The sequence below is a fragment of the Alosa pseudoharengus genome, unplaced genomic scaffold (assembly GCF_046254945.1).
Source record: "Alosa pseudoharengus isolate Yale_2024_CS ecotype anadromous, Long Island Sound unplaced genomic scaffold, YU_APseudo_1.1 YU_APseudo_1.1_scf_21, whole genome shotgun sequence".
Classification (NCBI taxonomy): Eukaryota; Metazoa; Chordata; class Actinopteri; order Clupeiformes; family Clupeidae; genus Alosa; species Alosa pseudoharengus.
In genome coordinates this window covers 28,847,487-28,872,996 of record NW_027468674.1, presented here as the reverse complement: position 1 = coordinate 28,872,996, position 25,510 = coordinate 28,847,487, and the positions used below count along the sequence as shown (strand labels likewise).

The following is a 25,510-nucleotide window of genomic DNA, read 5'->3' as shown; positions in this document are numbered from 1 at the left end:
GATAGTTTCTATGGTGTTGCTAAGGTGAACATGGTGGTTGTTATGCTATATAAAGAGGTTGCTATGGTAGTTGCTAGGTTGGCATTATGGTAGTTGTTGCTAGGCTAATTGAGATGGTTGCTAAGGTGTCGCTAGGGTAGATATGGTGGTTGCTATACTAAATAATGCAGTTGCTAAGCTAGTTGTTAGGGTAATCTTGTTGGGTGCTAGGTATAAATAATGGTGGTTGCTAGGGTATATATGGTGGTTGCTATGCTAAATAAAGCAGTGACTAGGCTGGTTGTTAGGGTAATCATGTTGATTGACAATATCGAAGTGGTTGCTAGGTTGTTGCTAGGCTAATTGAGATGGTTCGTAGGGTGTTGCTAATGTACTGTAATTAAATCAAACCACTGTATTTCCTTATCTCCTTTTTCCTACATAATGCACATGTATCATATAACTCCATGTAAAGACATCACATATCATTACATTAATGACACACAATTACATAATTGAAATGACGATATGAAACCCATGTAATGACTTACCTTCCTCTTTCTTCTCCACATATGCAGCCCCATCTGCCCCTGAGGGCGCCAGCAGGGAGGGCAGCTCAGGGAAGCCTGAGCCCTGGGCATCCAAGGCTAAGGTGGAGGGCACCGGGCATGCAGGGGCGCTGGAGGAGAGGGCGGGGGGCACAGTGCCAACAGAGGCAGGCACGCTGATGACCTGAGGCTTGTAGCAGGCGGGCAGTGCTGACGGGGGCATGGCGGCAGTCAGCAGTGCCCGAACGTCATCCGCCTGTAATGAGCCAGTGAGGAAAAGGATGGAGAGGTCAGATCATGACATCATGACATGCCAACGGGAGCAATGGGGGGAAAAAAACATGCAGGAGATATAAAGACAGTAAGTTGGAATTCGCGAATCGCAGACAACACACATCAACAAAGGGTCAGGTGAAGAAACTAAGAGCTGCACTGTGTATGTCTGAATCCGCTGGCTGGAGTTGTTCAGCAGGCCCCTGTTATCTAGGCATGCACTGACCTCGCTCATTAACTCCACCTGCAGTCTCCAGTACTCGCCTCATGAATGCATTTAGAGGGCAGCTGACTCACATGCACTCCGGAATACTCTCCTCCTCGGTTGGGCGGTTGCGGGGTAACAACAGAGACTGTAGTGGCATGCGTCTGTAATCTCGCCTGGTATCCCAGCTATCACAGCAACTTTTTATTACTGCTTCTCTGAGAATTTTAATGATGACGACTGATAACAATATACAAAACGGAACTACATGCCAACCAAGCAGCGCAATTTGCCGAAACTATGTGTGTGTGTAACAGTCTGGCTACACCAGGCAAAAACTTTTAAAGGTAGTTTTAGAAGACTGGTCTAATTTTTTCAGATGTGCCCACCGCTCTCGAGCCTGGTGTAGCCAGTTACATTGACTACACTGAAAGATAATTGGCTGTAGCATACTCTCTGTGAAAGGAATGCTTCTGTGGTTTGGCTGATGTAGCCTGGCTATAAGACAGCACAGGACAATGAGCAGGGCAAAAGAGTCTTGGCAACGGCACTGTAACCATGAAACAACCCCCTCAGATGTTAAAAATGCTCAATTTCAACCAAACTCACCATGACAAAAAACACCAAAAAGAGAATGCACCGAAACACCACAATTTCAGTGTTATTTCAAATATTTGTATATCTCAGAATTTCGGTCCACAAACACAAAAATGCTACATTTCAGAGACCATGTAATGATACAGAAATTACTGTATATAGTAATGCTTTGTCTGACTGGGGACTATTAAACCACCACATTTACACAGTCAGTTTCCTTTAATTAAATGACAACACACACAATCATTTTTTATTGAGGTAAACAGTTAGGCACAATTCAAAGAGCCTTTCTGTCTCCAATGTCTATGTCCAGAAAGAATTGTGGCATTTCATAGAGCTGTCCTCCTACCCAGCTGTCAGGCGACCTTGGACAGAGATGACCCCAGGTCATCAAAGCGTTCAGACCACAGGCAGAGAATGAAAGAACCCTGAAGGCTACATGTGAGCTTACAAATGGAGGCGCAGCTAAGGGGAAAGACAGGTGGGACAGAGTTTGTGTCAGAGCCTGAGATTCACTTCACAATTGCAGCTCAGGTTATGGAGGATGCTGTTAAAAAAAAACAAAAAAAAGTCCAAAACGGTCCCACATGGACAAATGTAGAAATACAGAAGATGTTGAAATATCACCGATACCAGATCACCTGCTAATGTAGGCCATAGAGGACAGAGAGTTATCTCTGGTTCCTTATAAGCGTGTCTTAATTTCAGGCTCTGACTGCCATCATGCATTGCAGTGGCATAGAGTACAGTGGGTGATGACCCAGTCAGGGGTGGGAAGTCTCTCTCCCTCGATCGGTCCCTCCAGAGGTGGGAACAACAGGGAATGACAAATACCAAAGACAGACACAGGCTGTGATGAAGACCGAGAAATAAGGAAAGAGAGGAGAGAGACGGAGAGAAAATGAGAGCAAGCGGGTGCGAGAGACAGTGAGAGATGGATAGAGATATGGATAGTTAGAAAGAAAGAAAGAGAGATAAAAGAGCAAGTTAGAGAGAGAGAGAGAGAGAAGGGGGGGGGAGAGAGAGGGATATAGAGAGACGGCGAGAGAGGCGAGAAGGTTGTCGCACACACACATATACACACAACGCAGCACACCACTGATGCTGAGACAGCACGGCGAGAGAAGAGGGTGGGATTGTGGGATACCGTGACGAGTTCGAGCGGCGACTGTCCCTCCTGGTTGCGGAGCGTGGGGTCGGCGCCATGGGCGAGCAGGAGCGCGCACAGCTGCGTGCGGCCCTTCTGCGCTGCCTCGTGAAGCGGCGTGAAGGCCCACTTGTCGCTGGCGTTCACACACGCGTGGTAGCGGATGAGCAGCGCTGCCACGTCAACGTGCTGGCGTACACACACACACACACACACACACATCACATACACGTGTGCATACACACACACACACACACACACACACACATCACATACACGTGTGCATACACACACATACACACAGATATTCACACCCACACGTGCATACACACATTTGCGTATGCATAAACCTCGACACAGACACAGACACACACACACACACACACACACAGGTATGTGATATATATATATAAGTCTGGATTCCTAATTAAAGGTTTTCCTCCTGTGCTGCCTGATGAACTGAAGTTGTGATCTTTCACTCCCTCTGTTTTTCTCTCTATCTTCTCCTCTTTTCCCTCCCCCTCTCTCTCTTAATGCAGTCTAGCAATTGCAGTGCACCCATCACACTGTGGGGAAAACATCTGAACTTGATAATATGCATACTGAAATCTCACAATTAAACAAGGCAAAATATTTTAAAAAACTCTTTGACTGAAATAAATCTGGAGAGGGAATGTTTGTCTTTGCCCATGGAAGTGCTGCACATGTGTGTTTTGTACTGAAGTTTTAAGTGTTAAGCCCCTTGGAAGGACTTGTGTGTCTGTCTAAGCCTGGATGATGTTTACGTCATTGATCCTTCAAGAGACTGTGTGTGTGTGTGTGTGTGTGTGTGTGTGTGTGTGTGTGTGTGTGTGTGTGTCTGTGCATGCGTGCGTGCGTGTATGTTTGTGAGTGTGTGTGTGTGTGTGGGAGCCTGTATGGCTTAAGTGGTTGCCTTAAGTGGTAGGCATGTGGGACCGAGATAGAGTGTGTGTGTGTGTGTGTGTGTGTGTGTTTTGAGAGAGCTTTGTGTACTGAGAGCTAGCCTGGTTCATGATTAGCTCTTCAACGTTCCATGGTCTCTCTGAGCATTCGTCTCCAGAGTACCACAACAGAATGGAGGGATGCTACTCACACTCCACTTCTCTTTACATCCTCTCTCACTCTCTTACTCTCTATCTCTAGCCCTCCCTTTCTCTCTCCCTCTCTCTTATTCTTTTTATCACACTCTGTACTCCCCTGACTATGTCTATCTCTCTTCGCTTCAGTTATTCCCTGTATCTGTTTCTTTTTGCCCACTCTCTCGCTCTCTCTCTCTCTCTCTCTCTCTGTTTCACCCTCTCATTTTCATCACTTAGCCCAATCATAATCATCATGTCCTTATCTCAGGTGTATCTCAGGAATATCAGTGATAAACAGTGTGTATGTATGTGTGTGTGTGTGTGTGTGTGTGTGCGTGTGTGTGTGTGTTTTCAGTAAAATATGCCAGAGAGGCTTTTAGTGATATAATAAACACAGTCCAATTACCTCAAGAGATCAGGTGGAAATCGGGAGCGTCTTTATCAAGTGTGAGTATGTATGTGTATGAGTGTGTGCTATCTGTGTGTGTATGTGCGTTTGTGTGTGTGTGTCTGTGTTTCAGTGTGCACACACGTGTGTTTATGTGTGTGTGTGCATGTATGAGTGATAGCTAATGCTATGGTAATGGCTATGGTATGGTATGGCAACCCTTTCCTTTCTCTCTCTGTCTGTCTGCGTGTGTGTGAGAGAGAGAGAGAGAGAGTGTGTTTTTGTGTGTGTGTGTAAGCTCACCCCATATAAAGCCGACACCCTGCACAAGGCATCTCTGTCCTGTGAGTTCACGTGTGTGTGTGTGTGTGTGTGTGTGTGTGTGTGTGTGTGTGTACAGTGTGTACAGTGTGGTTGTATGTGTGTGTGTGTGTGAGTACAGTGTGGTTGTATGTGTGTGTGTGTGTGTGTGTGTGTGTGAGTACAGTGTGGTTGTATGTGTGTGTGTGTGGTTGTGTGTGTGTGTGCAAGCTCACCCCATATGAGGCAGCATTATGAAGGGGTATCAGGCCTCCTTTGTCCTGTGAGTTCACGTCAGCTCCGTGCTGCAGGACATACTCTGCCACCTCCAGGTTGTTGTAGCCCGCTGACACACAAACAATAAACAAACAGAAAACAACCAACACACAAACAAAACATAAACAGTCAGCAGCACGCTCAGCAACAAAAATAATACAACATTCATGCAACACACAACAGACAATTTAGTCTTCCTAAACCAGTGCTGTAGTCAAGTCACTAAAGCACAACTCCGGCAAAGTCTCAAGTCCCAATATTTTAGTCCAAGTCACTACAGAAGTATGCAAGTACAGCCCAAGTCAAGTCACTATTACCTGAACCTGACCGACATCGAAATCGAGTGTCCAATACCGTATCAAGCTGTTACTGTGGCCCTCTCAGTCCCTTACACTAGCTAGCAAAGTAAGTGTGCATTACAAAGGCCTTTTTTACAGTTTAGTGAAAATGCTGTAGTCCAAATCCAAACATGAGATGGACAAAAAAGTTGCCAATGTGTAGAATAGCATTTATGCAATTCACAGATGAAAAGAAAAGCTTGGAGGAATAAAATGAGCATCTATCAATATCTTATTTCAAGCTAGCATGTGCTAAGATACGCACGCACGTTCACACGCTCGCTCGCGCGCACACACACACACACACACACACACACACACACTGACCAGCAAGGTGCAGCGGAGTGGAGTGGCGTCCCTGTGTGTCCCTGCAGTTGACGTTGGCCTGGGTGCACAGCTTCTTGACGCGGGCCAGGCAGCCCTTCTTGGCGGCGTCCAGCAGGGCCGCGTCGCCCCGCAGCAGGTCCTGGATGTCCATGTCCCCGTCCTTCACCAGGTCCAGAGCCGTGTTCCCGTCTCTGTTCTTCTTGGTTGGGTCTGCACCATGCTGGTGAAATCAAGTTCAAAGAGACTTTTGAGACTGTATTTGATTTAAAAAGCCATACAAAAATAATCCAAATCAAGCGGCCATAATGACCTAATGAGTCTTCACAGAAATTATTTCCATCCCCATTTTTCCAAAGAGCCAGCAAAGACATAGCTGGCAAGTCCAGACATCGAAAACCCAGAGAGAGTAGGAGAGAGATAAAGAAAAGGAGTAAAGGGGCCGTTCACGTTCATCGTACCAAGAACGATAACTAAAACGATAACGGCAAAAAATATCGTTTTAGCTCATATGAATGACCCTGTCCACACATGAATAATAACTAAAACAATATGAAGAACGATATTGTTGGGGATCACTTTCAGAGCGATTTAGAGAATGATAAAGCTGACAAGCCAATCAGAATCCATCCAATTTTAGCCATCACATTTACCAACACAGAGAATTTCCTTATCGTTGGTCAGTGTGGAGGCTTTTATTGTTACAGTTATTGTTACAGTTATCGTTCCTGGTGTGAACAGCCCTTAAGAGAGACTTCCAGACACTCTCAGTAGACACACCCAGTGTGTATTACCAGGTGTGCATTACCCAGTGTGCATTACCAGGTGTGCATTACCCAGTGTGCATTACCCAGTGTGTATTACCAGGTGTGTCCGGTGTGTATTACCAGGTGTGTATTACCCGGTGTGTATTACCAGGTGTGTATTACCCGGTGTGTATTACCCGGTGTGTATTACCAGGTGTGTATTACCAGGTGTGCATTACCCAGTGTGCATTACCAGGTGTGCATTACCCAGTGTGCATTACCCAGTGTGTATTACCAGGTGTGTCCGGTGTGTATTACCAGGTGTGTATTACCCGGTGTGTATTACCAGGTGTGTATTACCCGGTGTGTATTACCAGGTGTGTATTACCAGGTGTGCATTACCCAGTGTGTATTACCAGGTGTGTATTACCAGGTGTGTCCGGTGTGTATTACCCAGTGTGTATTACCCAGTGTCAGGCCCGTCGCAAGAGGGGGGCGAGGCCCTGTGCGAACTTGACGGGTGCGAGGCCCTTTTAACTATACGTGCATGGAATCATGCAATAGCCTACTTTACACGTAACTTAGGCTACTGTAGGTGTATATTAAGTAGTAGGATAATACATTGACATGTCTTTAAGAGGGGGAATGATATATCACATTATAGCAGGCACATAAATCGTTGGCCATAATAAGCCGTTTATTATCCGTCACATCAACAACACAGACATACATGTTAACACAGACATAGCTAAAGGTGAACATTTTGACTTGAAGAAAATGGTCATGAAGTAGGCTATTAGGCTACTGAACGCAATTTGTCGATATCGAGCGCACGACATTCAAACTAAACTATTGAAGATATGTGCATTACATAAACTGACATAAACTGACAAATTAATAACACGCATAACTTAGATTGACTCACCATAGCCTACTTAGAAAAAATCGACCTTTCTGGCTTTCGTTGCTGCAAACTCCGCAATTAAATCATTGTAATTCAGCTTGCAGGCAACGTCATTTTCAATTGACAGAAGGGCGAGCCCACATAGTCTGTCCTGTGACATTGAGGTGCGCAAATCATTTTTGATAAGTTTCAGCTTTGAAAAGCTTCGTTCCCCCGATGCCACAGTTACTGGAATTGTCAGTAAGAGCCTGAGCGATCCAGAGAACCATGCAGTGTCTTGTTGAACTCCTCTTTCTGTTTTAGTTTCTTTCTTTTCTCAGCACCAGACTGAAATTTACGAAAGCAGTCGCGCGGACGTGCTGCCGACATTTCCCCTTCGTTCTGGCTCGCCTTCCCGGCCGCTACAAGCCTGGCTGACCGCTACGACAAGCCCGCTACAAGCCTGGCCGGCCGGCGGCCGCTACAAGCCTAGCCTACGTAACGACGTCATGAAATAAAATTAAAAGATATTCATTTTTATTTACTTTGTTTTTAAATCTAAGTCTATGCAGATTTAAATGAAATACAGTTCTTTATTTTAGAGACAAATTGTATAAAGAGCAGCCATAAAGATTTAGAGATAAATCTGCAACATTGGCCAGGTGCGAGGCCCATCAGAGCGCGAGGCCCTGGGCGACCGCCCAATTCGCCCCCCCCTTCCGACGGGCCTGCCCAGTGTGTATTACCAGGTGTGTATTACCCGGTGTGTATTACCCGGTGTGCATTACCAGGTGTGTATTACCCGGTGTGTATTACCAGGTGTGTACAGTATAACCCAGAGTGTACCATGCTCCTAACCTGCAGCAATAGTTTGCAGATCTCGTATTTGCCCTTGGCGGCAGCCTCATGCAGCGGCGTAAACTTCCACAGGTCGGCCACATTGACCACGGCGCCGTGGATGACCAGCAGCTCGGCCACCTCGTAGTGCCCATAGGAGCAGGCGTTGTGCAGGGGCACCAGACCACTGGAGCAGAAATAACACACACGCCACTGGGGTCAGTATAGAGAAAAAAACACCCACGTCTGTAATTGTGCTGAGTAGGTTCTTTATTAATAAAATAGAATCTTATCATTATTCCCGGAATGTATTAATATTACAGAATCTACAGAAATTTGCAGTGAATACATAAGTGAAAAAGTCAACATATTTGGACTTTAGAAAATATTTTGAGTCACCACTTTCTTACACCTCTCTTTACCATGCTGGTAAATCTGAGAGAATTTGACCATCCATAGCCTACTTTGGTGTTCATTGTTTCTGTATGAACTGAACGATTGAATTGGGGAGAATCTAACCAATCTAACTGCCTTTCATCAGTGGAGAATGCATGATTTAATCAGTGCCATTTACTCTAACTAGCCCAAGTGTGTGATCTGGTGGGCGTTACAGATTTTATACATCAAAAAACAGACCAGGCTTCTAATAAATATGGGCCCCCACCTATAAGCTTTCTTAGCTTCCTTGGGGGACATTCACTCTACCCAATTGATTTTGTACCCCAACTGTATTTTTGTAATGTTGAAGTGGTATTGTGAATAAACTCAAGCTCAAACTCAAACCTGTAGCAACACTTGGCCAGTAAAGGGACCTGTGTCTAATTGGGACTCAAGGTTTAATCAAGGTTTTTCGGTAGTTAGAGGAGAAGTATTAAACTCTTAATTACCATTACCTTCTTACAGAGAGGGTTAAAGCGGAGCTAGTAATCAAGGATCTTTGACTGGACCCTTATTCTTCCAATTAAAATGATTGATTATTTGTAGGAACGCTGAAACTAAGTAAGAGTTGGGGTGCTGTGTCTATGCATATGCAATGCATGATGTCTAATTGCATCATATTTGCATATTGCATTGCAGAATCCAACAGATTTCCAATGACACCACCATTAACTCAACAGGCATACCTCTTATGGACTAAAAGAAATTGTAACAAATCCCAGGCCCAAATCCCAGTTGATTTTTAACTATAGTTAAACAATAGTATTAACAATTAGTCCATGCAAATATGGAAAAGAGGAATGGAGGGGGGGGGGCACAATGGATCCAAGATGTGGAGAGAGAGAGGAGAGACAGATTTGTATACCACATTATCCCTCACCTACATTTTGGCGAGATTTGGAGCATAATTAATCCCCCTTGATCTCTTGCAAGTGTGTGGTTGTCTATTTATACAGTATTTACCTGCAATCCCATAGTCTCTATCCTAGGTGGAGTTCTGAGCTAAATACCGCTTCCAAAAACAATGAGGAAACATTGTGGTCATTCTGTGCCATGTCATGCCTCCTTGTATGCTATTATCACAACAATTGCCTTTAAAATAGATTTGATTAGTAATATTGCTTTGCATGCACAGCCCACACCAGCAGGGGGCACTGCAGCCTCCAGCGCCCCTGATCTTTTGTCACAGATTTCTTTTGTCTCAGCCTTTCTAAAAGCAACGCCTTTAGGCACCATCAGCTATTGACTGCTATAGTTATACTGCTGGTGCATTGGTGGGGGTCCTGGAGTTGGGTGGTACTGTGTGTGTGTGTGTGTGTGTGTGTCTGTGTGTGTGTGTGTGCGCGTGCTGTACGGGGGTTGATGTCTCACCCTTTGTCTTTGGCGTGTACGTCGGCCCCATGCTGCAGCAGGTATTCCACGACGCCCACCCTGTTGTAGCCGGCGGCAAAGTGCAGAGGGGTGGACTGCCTGCCCTCAACATCCCTGCAGTTCACATTCTGCAGCGTGCACAGCTTCTGTAAAACACACACACACTTTTTGAAATAGGGGAAGCCGTCATAAAATTAGTCAAATATTGCTTTAGTATTATTAGGCTACTATACAGTATTGTCCTTTGTTGGGTAAAGTGCCCAGATGCCCCAAACCTAGCTTAGACCCAGTGAGAGTTTCCGGACATGGCTAGCAGTCGGCTACATAATCAAATTTAAAAAAATTTGATTATATTTTAAAACAATATTAGAATCGTGTAGTTGTCATTTCATATAGCTAGCTTGCTAGATTGTAATTGTGCATATACATCACATTTTGTGCATATTTTATTGAACCGCTTTAGGAGGCAGAGCTTCCCTTGAAGTCTCAGGGCTGATTCAGACTGGCTCCGAGGCGTGAACATGGCGTGTCTGTTGCATGTCAGTTGCGTGGCGTCTGTGTGACGTTTTCTATGTCTGCACACCAGAAACGTGTATGACGCTGCGCTGCAGCAGCCTCTCTGCCTATTAAAACGTCTCTTCACTTTGTGTTTTTAATGGAAACGCTTCCAAAACGCTTGCGTGTCGCGTGAAAAATTGGCGTCGGTCCTATTCCTAGCATGCACGCGTTTTCGACGCGGCTAAAGCCGTGCCTGAGACGTGAGTGTCACGCAGGCAGTGTGCAAGCTCTAACCTAACGCAGCTGACACACTCGCGCCACACAGCCAGTCTGAATCAGCCCTCAAAGCAGCCGCCAATGAAGCACACACATACATTACACACCTTTACTACATCCAGGTCTCCTGATTTAGAAGCTTCCAGAAGCTGCCAGTCTGTGTCTGAGCTCCCCAACAAAATTCCCTCTGAGAAGAAACATTGTAAACAAATATCATAAAGCATACTTAATTGTACATATGCATTGCTTTACATCCTAAACTATACTAATAGAGAGATATAGAAAATGCATTTCATTGTCTTGAATACCTAGTCCCGAATGACATTTTTCATGTAAAACAAATCAATGATCTGGAACTGACCATTCTTCATGGATAAAAAACATTGTTATGACTGTAATAAGGCTCGGGAAATGACTTGAGACAGTGCACACACAAACACAGGTAATTTATCTTGGGAACCACCCCGACTGGTTTTACCACATAAATATCAGCCATGGCTCATGATTCCATCAATGCATGAGGGGTGTGGGAACTTAAATCCATGAGAAGAATTCCAATCTAGATCTTCAGACGAGATCCTGACAAGGTTAATGGTAAGGCCATCATAAAGCTTACTAGCGTCTTTTCCCTTTTGAACTGCTTAAGAAAAAAACTAAATAAAATATATAAACAAAATACACATGGACCACACAATTTTCTATAAAGGGCAAAAACCAAGTTCTAACAGGTTCAAGAGATACTGTTAAGGTTAGTTTAGACAAAATATTTGTGATGAGACAAGCTGGACCTACCTGAAGTCTTGTAACTGTGATTTGACATCACAATTGCAAATCATTTGCAACTGCATCAGACAGATTACAATGCTTAATTCACACGTACGTAAGTGCTTTGGCTCTGTGACATTCTGCATCGTCTCCTCACAAATCTTTGGTGTGAATTGACCTTTACGGCTAAATGTTAGTATATTCAAAATTTTCCCCTCTCCCATTCAAATACTAGCGGGGTGGAAGTTTAGAATGTTAAAATACTAGGAACCCCTACTTATGACGTTATTATGTGTGTGTGTGTGTGTGTATGTGTAAATGTGTGTGTGTGTGTTTGTTGTGTGTGTGTGTGAGTGTGTGTGTGTGTGTGTGGGGGGGGGGGCATATGTGTGTGTGTAGATAGATAGATAGATAGATAGATACTTTATTGATCCCCAGGGGAAATTCAAGGAACTTTCAAGGAGTTTTACCCACTGAAAAATGTCTTAGTATGTACTGTACATATTAAAATCAGTGTGTTCTCTCTCTCTCTCTCTCTCTCTCTCTCTCTCTGTGTGTGTGTGTGTGCGTGTGTGTGGGCATAATGTGTGTGTGTGTGTGCATGGTGGTCACCTTGCAGCACCTCCTGGACACTGTGTGATCCCAGCTGGGAGGGAGAGAAGCCCTGCCGTGAGGTCAGTAGAGGGTCACAGCCGGCGCCAAGCAACAGACGACATGTCTGCAGGTGGCCGCAGTGAGCTGCCCGGTGCAGAGCCGTCTGGCCCAGGGGATCCACGGTATTCACCTGGATATACACACACACACACACACAGAGAGAGAGAGAAAACACACAGATTTTGATATGTACAGTACATACAGATAAAGACATATTTCAGTGGATAAAGCGCATTTGCACATAGTATGTACTGTATGTGTGTGAGACACAAGAGGAACATAACGTCAGTAGATGAATGAAGGTGTGTGTGTGTGTGTGTGTGTGTGTGTGTCTTGGTGTGAGTTTCCTACTTGGTGTCCTTGAGCTTGTGGTGTGCTGCCTGCTATCTTCCACATATGTAAATTTGCATTCAATGTGTACTTACAAATACATACATACTGTATATACAAGTATACACATGGTTTTGGTAGGCAAAGCGAATTTGCCTATAGTAAGTGCATAAGTATGTATGCTGTGTGTGTGTGTGCATGCATATGGACACATGCACACACACTCTTTTGAATGTGCAATTACACGTTTGTGGGTAAAGTGAATTTGCAATTTACAATTTGAACTGTGTGTGTGTGTGTGTGTGTGTGTGTGTGTTAACAGTAGTATGTGGTACGTCGTGAACATAAATAAATAAGTGTGTGTATCAGAATGTGTGTATGTGTGTGTGTGTGTTTGTGTGTGTATGTGTACGACCCAGGGGACTAATAGTCCTCACACTTCTGTAGTGGTAGTGTGTGAGAGCGGTGCTTACTTTCGCCCCATGCTTCACCAGCACCTCGATCACGTCATTATGAGACTTCTCTGCAGCCAGGTGGAGAGGAGTCAGGAGGCTGTAACACACACAAAAGCACACACACACACACACAATATTTGTATTGCGATTTCAGTTGCGGTTCGCATATCGTTACAGCCTTATATAATAAAAAAATAAATATATAAAGTTGGATTCATCTGATGGTGATTCTGTTGAGAGCCATGTATCTGAGACGTCAGAAGACAGACACAGACTCACTCTTTTGTCTTGTCGTTCACGCCGGCTCCTTTCCTCAGCAGGAGTTCACAGATCTGTTTTCTTTTGGGGTAGGGTGATGCTGATGCACAATGCTGTCAATTTAGGATGGGGGAACAACACATTTATTCAACTTCAGACTAGAGTAGTCAAACACAACCTGGAGCATGTGCAAGTCTCTGACCAACAAAAAGAGAGATGTTACGGAATACGGTTGAATGTGATTTCTTTTCCTTTTCACCCAACATTGTTGCATGCTATTATTGCAATAGCGTCAGCCTGTGTGTTGATTATTGCATGTAATCCATGGTGTGTGTGTGTGTGTGTAAGCTGTGGGGCTACTGCAAGGGACGCACCAGGGCGGTTTCGTGGGTCTGGGGGTGCTTGAAATTGACAGTCTCCAGGGAGAGGTGCTTCTTGAGGCGCGCCAGGTCTGCTTCCCGAGCCGCCTGCAGCAAGGCGTGCCCACGGAACTCGTCTGAGGGGCAGGGAGGGGCAGAGGGGTGGGTGAGGTTAGGGCAGAGAAAGAGGAAGTGTCTGTTTGAAGGCAGGTGAACTAACAAACACACAAACGGCAAGAGAGACCTTAAATAACAGAGGGTGGGTAGACAGCTCACAGCACTCGTAGGGTTCACTACTGAGCTTTTTGACTAAGACTGCTGTGAGACTGCTGCAGATTGCTACAGACTGCTAAATAAAAAAAGCCCTGTGCATCTTGCATGTTTAACAAAACACTTAAAGCAATTCTGTTGATAACTTTTGACAGAAATTCCCTTAAATGACCATTCATACCATGAGGGACAATGAGGACATAAACATACTGACTCTTAAATGATTTTACAAGGATAACATACCACACAATACAGAGTATATGAAACACAATTTAATACATGCTGTAGTATTACATGGTTAGCACAGCAGGGAGAATGAATTGTTTACATTTATCCATTTAGCTAACATGCTAGGACTTACATGCTAAGCGCTCCATGAGCTGACTGGTGGGAGCCAGGTCAATGGCGCTCTTGTTGTGGCAGTTGAGGAAGGTGGGGTCAGCGCCGTAACTCACCAACAGGGAGCAGACCTCGATGCGGTTCTTAGAGGCGGCCTCATGCAGCGGCGTGAACTGCCACAGGTCCATGGCATTTACGCAGGCCCCATGCTGAGAGAGTGAGAGAGACAGAGAGAGAAGTAGAGAGACAGAGAGGCAGAGAGAGAGAGAGACAGAAAGGCAGAGAGAAAGAGAGAGCACCGTAGACACAGAGGTAGGAAGGAGCCAGTACAGGTGGAGAGAGGAAACAGGTGAATGACGGCAACAAAGATTGAGCATATTCTTCATAAAACATGCTCACACACTTGTAATCTCGCATCAAAATCTCTATGCATCCAGAGTGACATTTTCATTATGAATAACATCATACACATTTTAACCAACTATTCAACTATTATTACTACCACTGTTATATTGAATGTGATGGGCAAAAATACATCTAAATGAATTTTAAAATAAAATACCAAATAACTCAATTTTAAGTGTATCAAATTGAATTGAAACACTGCAGAGCATTGTGTTTAACATAACATGGTTGAAAATAATAGTGGAATCTAGAAGAGTGGTTTGGAGGATTTTTAAATATATGTATCAATCTATCATTGTATGTGTTAATCTATTGGTCAGTTAATAAATAATTCAGTGGTTCAATATATCTTTCCATTTAAAATTTCCATATAACATATCTCATGAACGCCTGAAAGATTTATTGAAGAATAGATTAAAAGACAATGACAATTTGTCATCAATGATTTCAGACGTTTCATGGAAATGGTGTAACTTTCAGTAAATTAATGTACTGAGAACTTCTTCATCTGTGCACAGACCCACTGGTGTTTGCATGTATCATGGTGTTTCTTGGTAATAAATTAGCAAAAAATTTTGCCTAGTTTGTTAAATTAGCATTAGTACTTGTGGGTCAATATTAATGCATTGCATGGCGCACTGAGTGTAATACAAATTAGATCCCAAAGTTTAAAAGAGAAACTAACTGACCTTCACCAGCAGCTCCGTCACTTCATAGTGTCCGTAAGAGCAGGCATTATGAAGAGGCACCAGATCACTGGAGGAAAACAAGAATCGTTTATCTGGATTTCTGGAAGATTTAAGGGGAGTTGCAAAATATGCCTATAATGTATAACTGGCCTTCGGGCCCCTTTTCAAAACTTGCCTGTCCTGACGGAACACCCTTGCACATACATACACACACACACACACTCACACAGTTTCTAGTGCGCATGGCCATTACTGGCATGATCAAAAACAGTTTCTCACACATGAATCAATACACACAAAGAAACACACACAGATACACGCGCACATGTGAGCACACAAGGGTGACCATTCGTCCAGATTTTGTCAGTCTGGCTTTCGAGCCCTCTGTCCGGACTTTGGTGGAGTGTCGTCCTTTTTGGGCACTTGTCCGCCTTTTTGACAAGTGCTTCACAGCAAACAATGTGCATAAGTTGCACTGTTACAAGTGCTCCACAGCAAACAATGTGCTTAAGTTGCACTGATACAAGTGCTTCACAGCAAACAATGTGCATAAGTTGCACAGATACAAGTGCTTCACAGCAAACAATGTGCATAAGTTGCACTGATACAAGTTCTTCACAGCAAACAATGTGCATAAGTTGCACTGATACAAGTGCTCCACAGCAAACAATGTGCATAAGTTGCAATGATACAAGTGCTTCACAGCAAACAATGCTTAGGAGTAGCAATGATACAAGTGCTCCACAGCAAGGGTTATAAGTGACAATTATAAAAAACAGTGCATTCTCTGTGGTGTCACATAGAATAAACTCTGTGTTCTAAACACACTGGTGAACAAGACCACTGGGTGGTTGCAGACATGCACACAGGCCGTTGTGGACACCAAAGACGCAGAGTTGTTCTGCATAGCGTCTGCTTTCTAGGGGGGGATATGCTCAATGTGAAAGAGAGGGCTATAACATTCAATTTTCATGAAATGCCTTGGTATTAAAAGGCATGAGAGTATGGACATTATCTTATATTTTGCTATTTTTCCTTTCCAATCACACTAAGCATCACACTGTTTAATGCTGTTAACGGTGAACCAAAAACTAACGTTGACAACTTTTCTGTCAGCCCTCACTGTCAGACTCAGAGTCTGGCTGGTGGTCACCTTAAAGCACACAAACAAACACCCACTGTTGCTAGCATGAAAACAAACAGACTATCTTAACTTCTTTAACACACACACACAAATCAACGCTTTCTCACCCTTTATCTTTAGCGTGGACGTCAGCCCCGTGCTGAAGCAGCAGCTGGACTGTCTTCACACGGTTGTAGCCCGCAGCCAGATGCAGTGGAGTCGACTGGGGGAATACAGATCCACCATCACATTTACAATCACATCCAGTGCATGGCTGCAACACACTCAGTTATATCACACATACTCAATCACAAGAACAAGACAATGTTTTACAGCACATCTATATAGCACATTCAAAACCAGTTTTTTACCACATTCACAAACACATTCACACACACACACACGCACACAAGCGAGCGCAGGTAAAAGCAGTTAGGGTTGAGACATGTCTGAGGTCACTTGGGAGATCAATCCAAAGGTTGCAACGAAAGCAAAACATACATCACACAAGCAAATCAAATTTACATCCACCATCAAATGAATATATTCAATCACATACGTACAGCATTACATTACACCCACTACAGTATGCAGGCATCCACTCAGAACATAGCAATAGCAACATATACATGTATCAGACACCAAAATGCTAAGTCACTCAATAGCCACATATACATGTATCAGACACCATAATGCTAAGTCACTCAATAGCCACATATACATGTATCAGACACCATAATGCTAAGTCACTCAATAGCCACATATACATGTATCAGACACCATAATGCTAAGTCACTCAGATCACAGTTTCCATACCTTCCTCCCATCACTGGCATGGCAGTTGACATTCAGAGGCGTAAGCAGCGTCATCAGTTTCTCCTCATTTCCACACCTGAAAAAAAAAAACCCAGAAGCAAATGGATACATAATGGTGGAACCACCTGTTCCTAGGTAGGCAATCCAGTTCCTAGGTTTGGGTTCCTAAAGGGTCTCTACAGATCCTCTCCCCTAGTGCACTCAGCATCGAACATTTCAGAAATACTGTATAGTGCAATGTAGCTATAGAGTTGCCTATAGACATACCCATCAATACTGTATGGAAAAGATATAGATATACAGTAGATCTTAAAGATGAACACTATAGATTGTCACTGGAGATGCTATATAAAGTGCCTGGAAAATCCAAAATCATTCAGTGGTTTGGATGCTCAGTCAGCATCTGCCATGCATCCATGTACACTGCATGACTAACAATAACACACACACCCTAATCAGAGTTGCGTAATCGATGTGATTGCGGCACTAACTAATCAGAGATCAGGGCAACCAAACATATTGTTAGGTCTAGCAGAGGATGGTATTAATGAAGTGCACTGAGGAATGTCACAGTAATGATGTATTAAAAACCCACCTGGCACTCTCCAGGAGTTCATCCTTTCTGTAGTCACCTAAGTTTGGCAGAGGACGTATATTTTTAGTTTGTTGCATAACTTCCTTTTAAAGTGCAAGAAATCTTTTAAAAACAGCAGAGCCCTGAACAAAACCGTTCAGGAATAATTTAATCAACAGTGGGACATATTGACGTATAATATTTCATTCGTATCTCCTTGTCAGAACGAATGAAACAGGCATGCGGGGATAAAAGACACATACAGTTTAAGGTATGGAAAACTTCCCACAACTCCAATGTTTTACAATCTAGCATAAATGGGCTATTAAAAAGGTGTTATTTTGGATCGATTGCTGGCGGGCTATACATCTTAGTGTATGTCAGTTAACAACTACTTGCCATCACCATCAAGCGTGTATCTTGCGGCTATGCAAATACTATATCATGAACTATGGATGGTTCTGCTCTTTTCATAGCTAGAACAGTAAGTGTTCCCATTTATATGATATTTCTATCATGCAAAATGTTATTTCATTGTGCTTATATGAGTTTAACCATTATCCAAATAATGTGGCCATCACGACCCACAGTCCATCAGTCCTCCATAGGTTAACATGGCGAAACACGATCCCCTACCTGACAGATCCAAATATATTTACATCTTACAAAAACTGCTTTTCCATGTCTCACCTCCACAAAATACAGTCACAGATATCTGTTCATTTACTTAAAATGTATGGGGTCACTAGCCTGGGTTTTCCCATGCTGCCTTACGCACGATTTTATTCACGCTGCTAGGCAGCCTGGATTCTATGGACTTCGTTTTCACCTCAACGAAGGAACCAATCACAGAACGGAGGGAGGGCAGCAAAACGATGACGACACACCGAAGCCTTTATGAGCTATGTACAGACGCATTTGATAGACATTCGTAGCGCCCAATCAACGGCTCTGGGCATTCGTAAAACATGTTTCAAATACGAGAAAATGAATGTCTAGTTCCCAGACCCCATCTCAATGAGATGAGGTCTGACGTTAGCCAGGCTATGGGGTCACTGCCTTGGTTGAGACAAGTGCAACAGGTGTTTTATTTCTTTTCATTTGCCATTATAGCCTGTTTTGCATTCCATGTAAACAAGCATGCTACACAACAGACCTTACTCTGAGCATGTCACAACAGTGACACTACCAGAGGTCAAGAGTTTACAGGATGTATGCACCTCACCATCTCACCACAGGGGTCCCCCAGGGCTCAGTACTGGGCCCCCTTCTCTTTGCTATCTACACCACCTCCTTGGGACAGATTATCCGTTCGCATGGCTTCTCATACCACTGCTATGCAGACGACACACAGCTCTATCTGTCCTTTCCACCTGATGACCCCTTGGTTTCAGCACGGATCTCGGATTGCCTCTCAGACATAGCTACATGGATGAAGGCACACCACCTCCAGCTGAACCTCTCAAAGACTGAACTGCTGGTCCTCCCAGCTAAACCTACCATACACCACGACATCAACATCAAATTTGACTCTCTGTCTGTTTCACCTACCAGGACTGCAAGAAATCTAGGAGTTGTTCTCGACAACCAACTAAACTTCTCAGATCATGTTGCCTCAGTCGCCCGGTCATGCCGTTTCGCACTCTACAATATACGGAAAATCAGGACTTACTTAACTCAAGATGCCACCCAACTTCTGGTTCAGGCAATAGTCATCTCACGACTTGACTACTGCAACGCCCTCCTGACAGGTCTCCCAGCCTGCGCAGTGAAACCACTTCAGATGATCCAGAACGCGGCGGCGCGCCTGGTCTACAACCAACCCAAGAGGGCACATGTTACCCCGCTACTCATCCAGCTACATTGGCTACCTATGGCGGCCCGCATCAAATTCAAGGCTCTAACGCTTGCCTACAAAGTAGTCTCCGGTTCTGCTCCCACCTACTTGAATGCCTTCATACAGACATACGCTACCTCCAGACCGCTGCGCTCCTCAGACGAACGACGTCTAGCTCTACCTCCGGTACGCTCAGGCCAATCCAAACTTTTCTCATCTGTTGTTCCTCGTTGGTGGAACACACTGCCAGTTCCTACAAGGGCAGGGAAATCCCTCTCCATTTTCAAAAAACTCCTGAAGACCCAGCTCTTTAGAGAACATCTCCTCTCATAGCAACACTACAACAAGTCTTGCTGATCTTAGCACTCACCAGCCGTCTTAAACGGACACGTAACTGTTAAAAACAGCACTCACTGATGCACTTATTCTTACTGTACTTATTCTTATGTTTTTTTTAAAATTGTCCTAATATTGTTGAGAATCGCTCTAAAACTTAAACTGTTTACCATGTTGTTAGTCGCTTTGGTTAAAAATGCGTCAGCCAAATGTAATGTAATGTAATGTAATGTAATGTAATGTATGAGTATGAAATATTATGAGAAGGAGAAGAGCAGTACTTTATTTATTTGTGAAAGCAGCATATTGTCTATGCAGCATTACAAATGTAACTGTGACACTGCAAGAGCACATTTAAAGGTAAGTGCATGCATGCATGTGTGTGTCCACCTGTGAGCACAGCCTTAGTAGATGGGTCAGCCAGGTCTAGTGCTGTCCTCCCGTCAGTGTTTCTTATGGTCGGCTCAGCCCCATGCTGAAGCAGCACTGGAACATCACAATAGACATGACCAATTAATAAGGCATACATGATTAGAAACTTAACAAATCAATAAACACATTGCACAGTAAGCTCTTGATTGACACGTTATAACTACCACCAAGGCTCAAATAATAGTCCTGACTCAGATTATAATCCTGGAGATTTTGATACGTGCACAATTAGTAGTCTTACTTATGCACACGTCGATCTTGCCCTTGATGGCAGCTTCATGGAGCGGGGTGTAGTTCCAGTTGTCTCTGGAGTTGGCATCCGCTCCGTGATGGAGGAGCAGCCTCACGACCTCACCGTGACCGAACGAGCAGGCGTTGTGCAGGGAGATGAGACCCCCGTCGTCACGGGCATGCACATCCGCCCTGTTCTGCAGGAGGAACTCCACCACGTCCCTGCGACCAAAGCCTGACAGAAGCAAAGGAAATAAATAAGAACGAATAAAATAATTTATCAACCTGCACAATGGCATGCAATCTACACCTACATCTTTGGTCTGGACAATAACAAGACCTACAGTGTAGATTTTAAGCCTAGCCTACATTTGGATTGTGTAAGGAAAAGGCCAAAGCTATATAAAGTTTCATCTGAATGAGAAATGACACAATTGAACAAAGGGCTGAATACTGAACTCCATAAAAAATATGGCTATGGCACAGACTTCAAAGACGTCTTTGTCTGGTTAAGCTTATTTAGCCAATAGGCTACTATAATTTCAATTATGTCAGCGATAGGCTACCCGTACTCGGGCCTTACCTGCAGCAAAGTGGAGAGGGGTGGATTTTCTGCCCGCTGTGTCGCGGCTATTTACGTTATCCAGATTGACGAGCTTTTTCACTCGCTCCACATCTCCGTTTCGACAGGCCTCGAACAGTTCTCTGCCGCCTTCCACAGCCCCGGATGTTTCCATCACGGCGCCCCCACCAGCAAAGCCGGAGCCCCCCGAGAAGCGACGGAGAGACATTGAAGCCTATGCACTCAAGTTAAGTTATTCCCGTAAATTGCAAACGGCGAGTTTCCACGCCGGTGTTATGGGCGTGCGTGCTCACATCAGAGAGTGCTATCCCTCCCAGTTATTCTCCAACATTATCCTGCCATTGTAAAAGGCAACAAATTGGTCTACTGGCTTCCCACTGCACGTTTACCGCACGAGCTGTCAAATTGTTCTGGGTTGAGAACAGCAGGACTACACGGAAAGCACTGCTATAATCGCTCAGTGCCACTGTTGTGCCACAGCTCCGACGTTCTGTCTTGTCCGGCGTCACCCGAACCTAAATATCCACACGAAACAGGTTTGAATTTAATGACAGACACATTTAGACAGTTAAATGAGTAATGCCAAACATTGCATTTCCAACCGTATCTGCATGCCTTCTCTGTTGACGCCTTGTCTTCCTCTCCCCAGCCAGACAGCCCAGGCAGCACAGCGGACTATTGTTTTAACTAGAAATACAGCACCCTCTAGTGGATGAACAAAGTGAGCAATAGGTTCCATGCTATCCCTCCCGTCCCCTAGGTCTAGTAGTGTAATTATTATTTTATTACATGATTAAACCAATAATACAATCAATACCACTGCAGACACTGGTGGCTCTCTAGTGGACCATAGGCTATTTATTATAATTGTATTATTTGTATTATTATTATACCTAGGGAATAAAATCACATTGAGATAGGTATCTCATTTACAAGTGAGCCCTGGCCAAGGTAGCAGCACACAGTGAACATAATAGAGACAGACAAAGTAAAAAATAAGTACATAAACAACAGTCATAACACACACATACACTAACAACGCTCTCTCACACACACACACACAATACAACAATGAAACAAAATTAAAAGTTAAGAACAGGTGCAGACAGTTTGGAATGTTTGCTTGAGATATGACTTAAAGGGCCCCTATTATGGTAATATTGATTGATTGAAGTAAATACTGTACGTTTCAACGATCTTTGAATCTCATTCCAAGCAGTTGATGCACCAAATAAAAGCAGTTTTTCCAAACTCTGTCTTCATTGAAGGAACTTTTAAGATAATATATCTACTTGAACGCAGATTATACCCTTGACTGTTGACAGTTAAAAGACTAGTCATATACAGAGGAAGCTAGCCAACTATGGCCTTGTGCACAAATGTAAGCCAATGTGTGTACCTTCTTAAGTGAAGTGAGGGCCAACCTACCCTTTCGTACAGTGCACAGTGATGAGTGAAGTAATGTGTACAAGTTATGAATCTTAGAGCGGAGTGATAAACAGAATCTAATGATTGTAAAAGAGCCTTAATGGTATTTCTGTAAAAAACATCTCCAAAATTTAAGACAGGTAAGAAGGTAGCTTCCACCAACTTTCTCTTGGCTGACTGTGAAAAACAGGCACTATTCGGAAAATAAAACCCCAGCTTTAGCCTTAACTTAGATAGTAATTGTTTAACATGTAACTTAAATGATAAGTCCTCCTCCAACACAATGTCTAGGTATTTGTAGGAGACCAGTTCTATAGCTTTACCCTGCAAAGTGTAAAGAGGTGGTAGAGAAGATTCGCATTTGTTTCCTAGAAAAGACCATGCATTTTGTTTTCTTATCATTCAGAACTAGTTTTAAAAAGAGGAGGTTGCGCTGAACTATTGTAAATGCTTCCTGCAGCTTTGAAGTGCAACTATCAATGGAGGATGCAGAGCAATACATTATGGTGTCGTCTGCATATAAATGAATACTTGCGTATGATAGGTTATCACCAAAATTGTTGATATATAATGTAAATAACAGTGGACCCAAAATGGACCCCTGTGGCACACCAGATTCAATACTGAGCCTATCAGAAAGACACCCCTTGGCACCTATTCTTTAAGTAGTTCCTAATCCAACCTAATGCGGTTTCAGAAAGACCAATACTGTATAGACGCGATAGAAGAATACTATGATTGAGCTTTAGTCAAATCAATACCGCACTGCAACACATGAACTTTCATTGTCTAGGGCGCAGGTAATGTCATTTAGAACTTTCATAGTGGCAGTTACCGTACTGGGATTCTTTCTAAAACCGGACTGAAACCTAGACAAAATGCTGTTGCTAACCAAAAATTCCTTCAGTTGTTCGCTGACTAAGATTTTGGCTATAACTGATAGCTTAGAAATTGGTCTGTAATTATCTGGTTGGATATCAGGGACATCAGGGACAATTCTGTTCTAAAGATAAGTTAAAGATATAGGCTAGTGGGCCAGCAATGATCTCAGCAGCTACTTTCAAAAAATATGGCTCAACTTCATCAGGCCCTGCAGACTTCTTGATGTCAAGGTTTTTTAAGGCTTTTAAACTTCACTTCTTGAGATTGGAGAAAAGCAATTGGAATTGGATTTGGTATATCACTCACAGAAATTCCGTTAAAAATAGAACCTGAAGAAATGAAATGCTTATTAAAGCTATTTACCATATCCGTCCTATTAGTAATGAGACTATCTTTTACAAAAATTTGGTCAGGGAAATCATTAGATAATTACAGGTCACAGGTGTCTGAGATTGATTTTAATGATCCAAAGAGCCCTGAGACACAATATCATCCACGGTGTAAGTATAACATTTACATTTATATAAAAATGTAAATATAGATATAAATGTTGGACTTAAAATGAATATGGTCATTAACCCCTGCCTCCAGTAGCCTACGACGTTCTCTTCCCCCAAGGAGGAGCGTGCGATTGGCGGAGTTGCCAAGATGGCGGCCAGTGCACACGCCTTGCGTTAAACTCTGAAGAAGTTTAGGGTAGGTATGCTTACTATATGAGAATTAATAGCCATATGCCAATCGAAAGAAATGCAAGATAAAGTAGTAAACTTGTGGTCAAGCTTGTGAGAACAAAATCAATGTTTTGTTCAGTTCAGAGAGTACAGTTAGTCTAATGCTATGAACTGCTTTTGCTAACAAGCCCACTAGCCTGTGATTGAACAAGACTGGAGTAACAAGCCCGCCAACTTGCCGTAGACCGAGCCTAAATTGAACATCGACATGAAGACAAGAAAGTAAAAGGGAACTTGCTGATGGATTTTGAGGGAGAATCTGCATCAGTATGCTCACCTCGACTTGAGACGCCTGTTATCAAGTCCGAACCAGAGGAAAATTTGTCAATGAAGAAGAGGTATCTAATTGAGACATATTAAAAGCTAGCCAGTTGATCTAGCCAGCGAATTCACTTCCCTTGAGCACAAGATTGGCAAGAATACCGCGGACATTAAAGTGTAATTCCAGCGCATCAGCTGGCAAAAGGACGTTATGAGAACCGTTTAGACTCTCTTAAAGTGACAATGCGACATTTAACAATACATCAAGTTCAAATCGGTAGAATTTCTTAAAAAATAATAATATGTAATACATTATTGGCCTTTAGTTTTACTTTAGTTGTTTGTGTTTTGTTTTTTTTGGGGGGGGGGGGGCAATTTGTTGTTGCATACACCTCAAAAAATGGGTAGCTGCGCCCCTAGACTGAGTCCCCGTTTATTACATTACATTACATTACATTACATTTGGCTGACGCATTTTTAGCCAAATCGACTAACAACATGGTAAACAGTTTAAGTTTTAGAGCTATTCTCAACAATTTTAGGACAATTTAAAAAACATTAGAGTACAGTAAGAATAAGTGCATCAGTGAGTGCTATTTACGTGTCAGTTTAAGACAGCTGGTGAGTGCTAGGGTCAGCAAGACTTGTTGTAAGTGTTGCTAAGAGAGATGTTCTCTAAAGAGCTGGGTCTTCAGGAGTTTTTTGAAAATGGAGAGGGATGTCCCTGCCCTTGTAGGAACTGGCAGTGTGTTCCACCAACGAGGAACAACCGATGAGAATAGTTTGGATTGGCCTGAGCGTACCGGAGGTAGAGCTAGACGTCGTTCGTCTGAGGAGCGCAGCGGTCTGGAGGTAGCGTATGTCTGTATGAGGGCATTCAAGTAGGTGGGAGCAGAACCGGAGACTACTTTGTAGGCAAGCGTTAGAGCCTTGAATTTGATGCGGGCCGCCATAGGTAGCCAATGTAGCTGGATGAGTAGCGGGGTAACATGTGCCCTTTTGGGTTGGTTGTAGACCAGGCGCGCCGCCGCGTTCTGGATCATCTGAAGTGGTTTCACAGCGCAGGCTGGGAGACCTGTCAGGAGGGCGTTACAGTAGTCGAGTCGTGAGATGACTATTGCCTGAACCAGAAGTTGGGTAGCATCTTGAGTTAAGTAAGTCCTGATTTTCCGTATGTTGTAGAGTGCGAAACGGCATGACCGGGCGACTGAGGCAACAAGATCTGAGA

The 25,510-nt window shown here is 43.6% G+C and overlaps 1 protein-coding gene across 3 annotated transcripts in view; it reads right to left on the bottom strand.

Moving 5' to 3' along the window:
* The window catches only part of LOC143138078 (poly [ADP-ribose] polymerase tankyrase-2-like), a 32,737-nt gene extending 9,046 nt beyond the window's left edge, over positions 1-23,691 (bottom strand). For 2 of the 3 annotated variants that reach the window (XM_076298500.1, XM_076298501.1), the window contains exons 1-18: positions 20,981-23,691; positions 20,408-20,632; positions 20,125-20,220; positions 17,583-17,619; positions 16,988-17,063; positions 16,300-16,394; positions 15,049-15,115; positions 13,977-14,163; positions 13,361-13,482; positions 13,008-13,099; positions 12,747-12,825; positions 11,902-12,073; positions 10,632-10,711; positions 9,751-9,896; positions 7,963-8,128; positions 5,479-5,698; positions 4,774-4,883; positions 531-783 (exon numbers count right to left, since the gene is read on the bottom strand). In XM_076298500.1, the coding sequence (XP_076154615.1) occupies positions 531-783; positions 4,774-4,883; positions 5,479-5,698; positions 7,963-8,128; positions 9,751-9,896; positions 10,632-10,711; positions 11,902-12,073; positions 12,747-12,825; positions 13,008-13,099; positions 13,361-13,482; positions 13,977-14,163; positions 15,049-15,115; positions 16,300-16,394; positions 16,988-17,063; positions 17,583-17,619; positions 20,125-20,220; positions 20,408-20,632; positions 20,981-21,188 (2,431 nt within the window). In that variant the 5' untranslated portion in view covers positions 21,189-23,691. Of the gene's footprint in view, positions 1-530; positions 784-2,749; positions 2,939-4,773; positions 4,884-5,478; positions 5,699-7,962; positions 8,129-9,750; positions 9,897-10,631; positions 10,712-11,901; positions 12,074-12,746; positions 12,826-13,007; positions 13,100-13,360; positions 13,483-13,976; positions 14,164-15,048; positions 15,116-16,299; positions 16,395-16,987; positions 17,064-17,582; positions 17,620-20,124; positions 20,221-20,407; positions 20,633-20,980 lie in introns of all 3 variants that reach the window. The other variant, XM_076298502.1, reaches the window with a different exon arrangement.
* Positions 23,692-25,510: the final 1,819 nt, after the last annotated feature.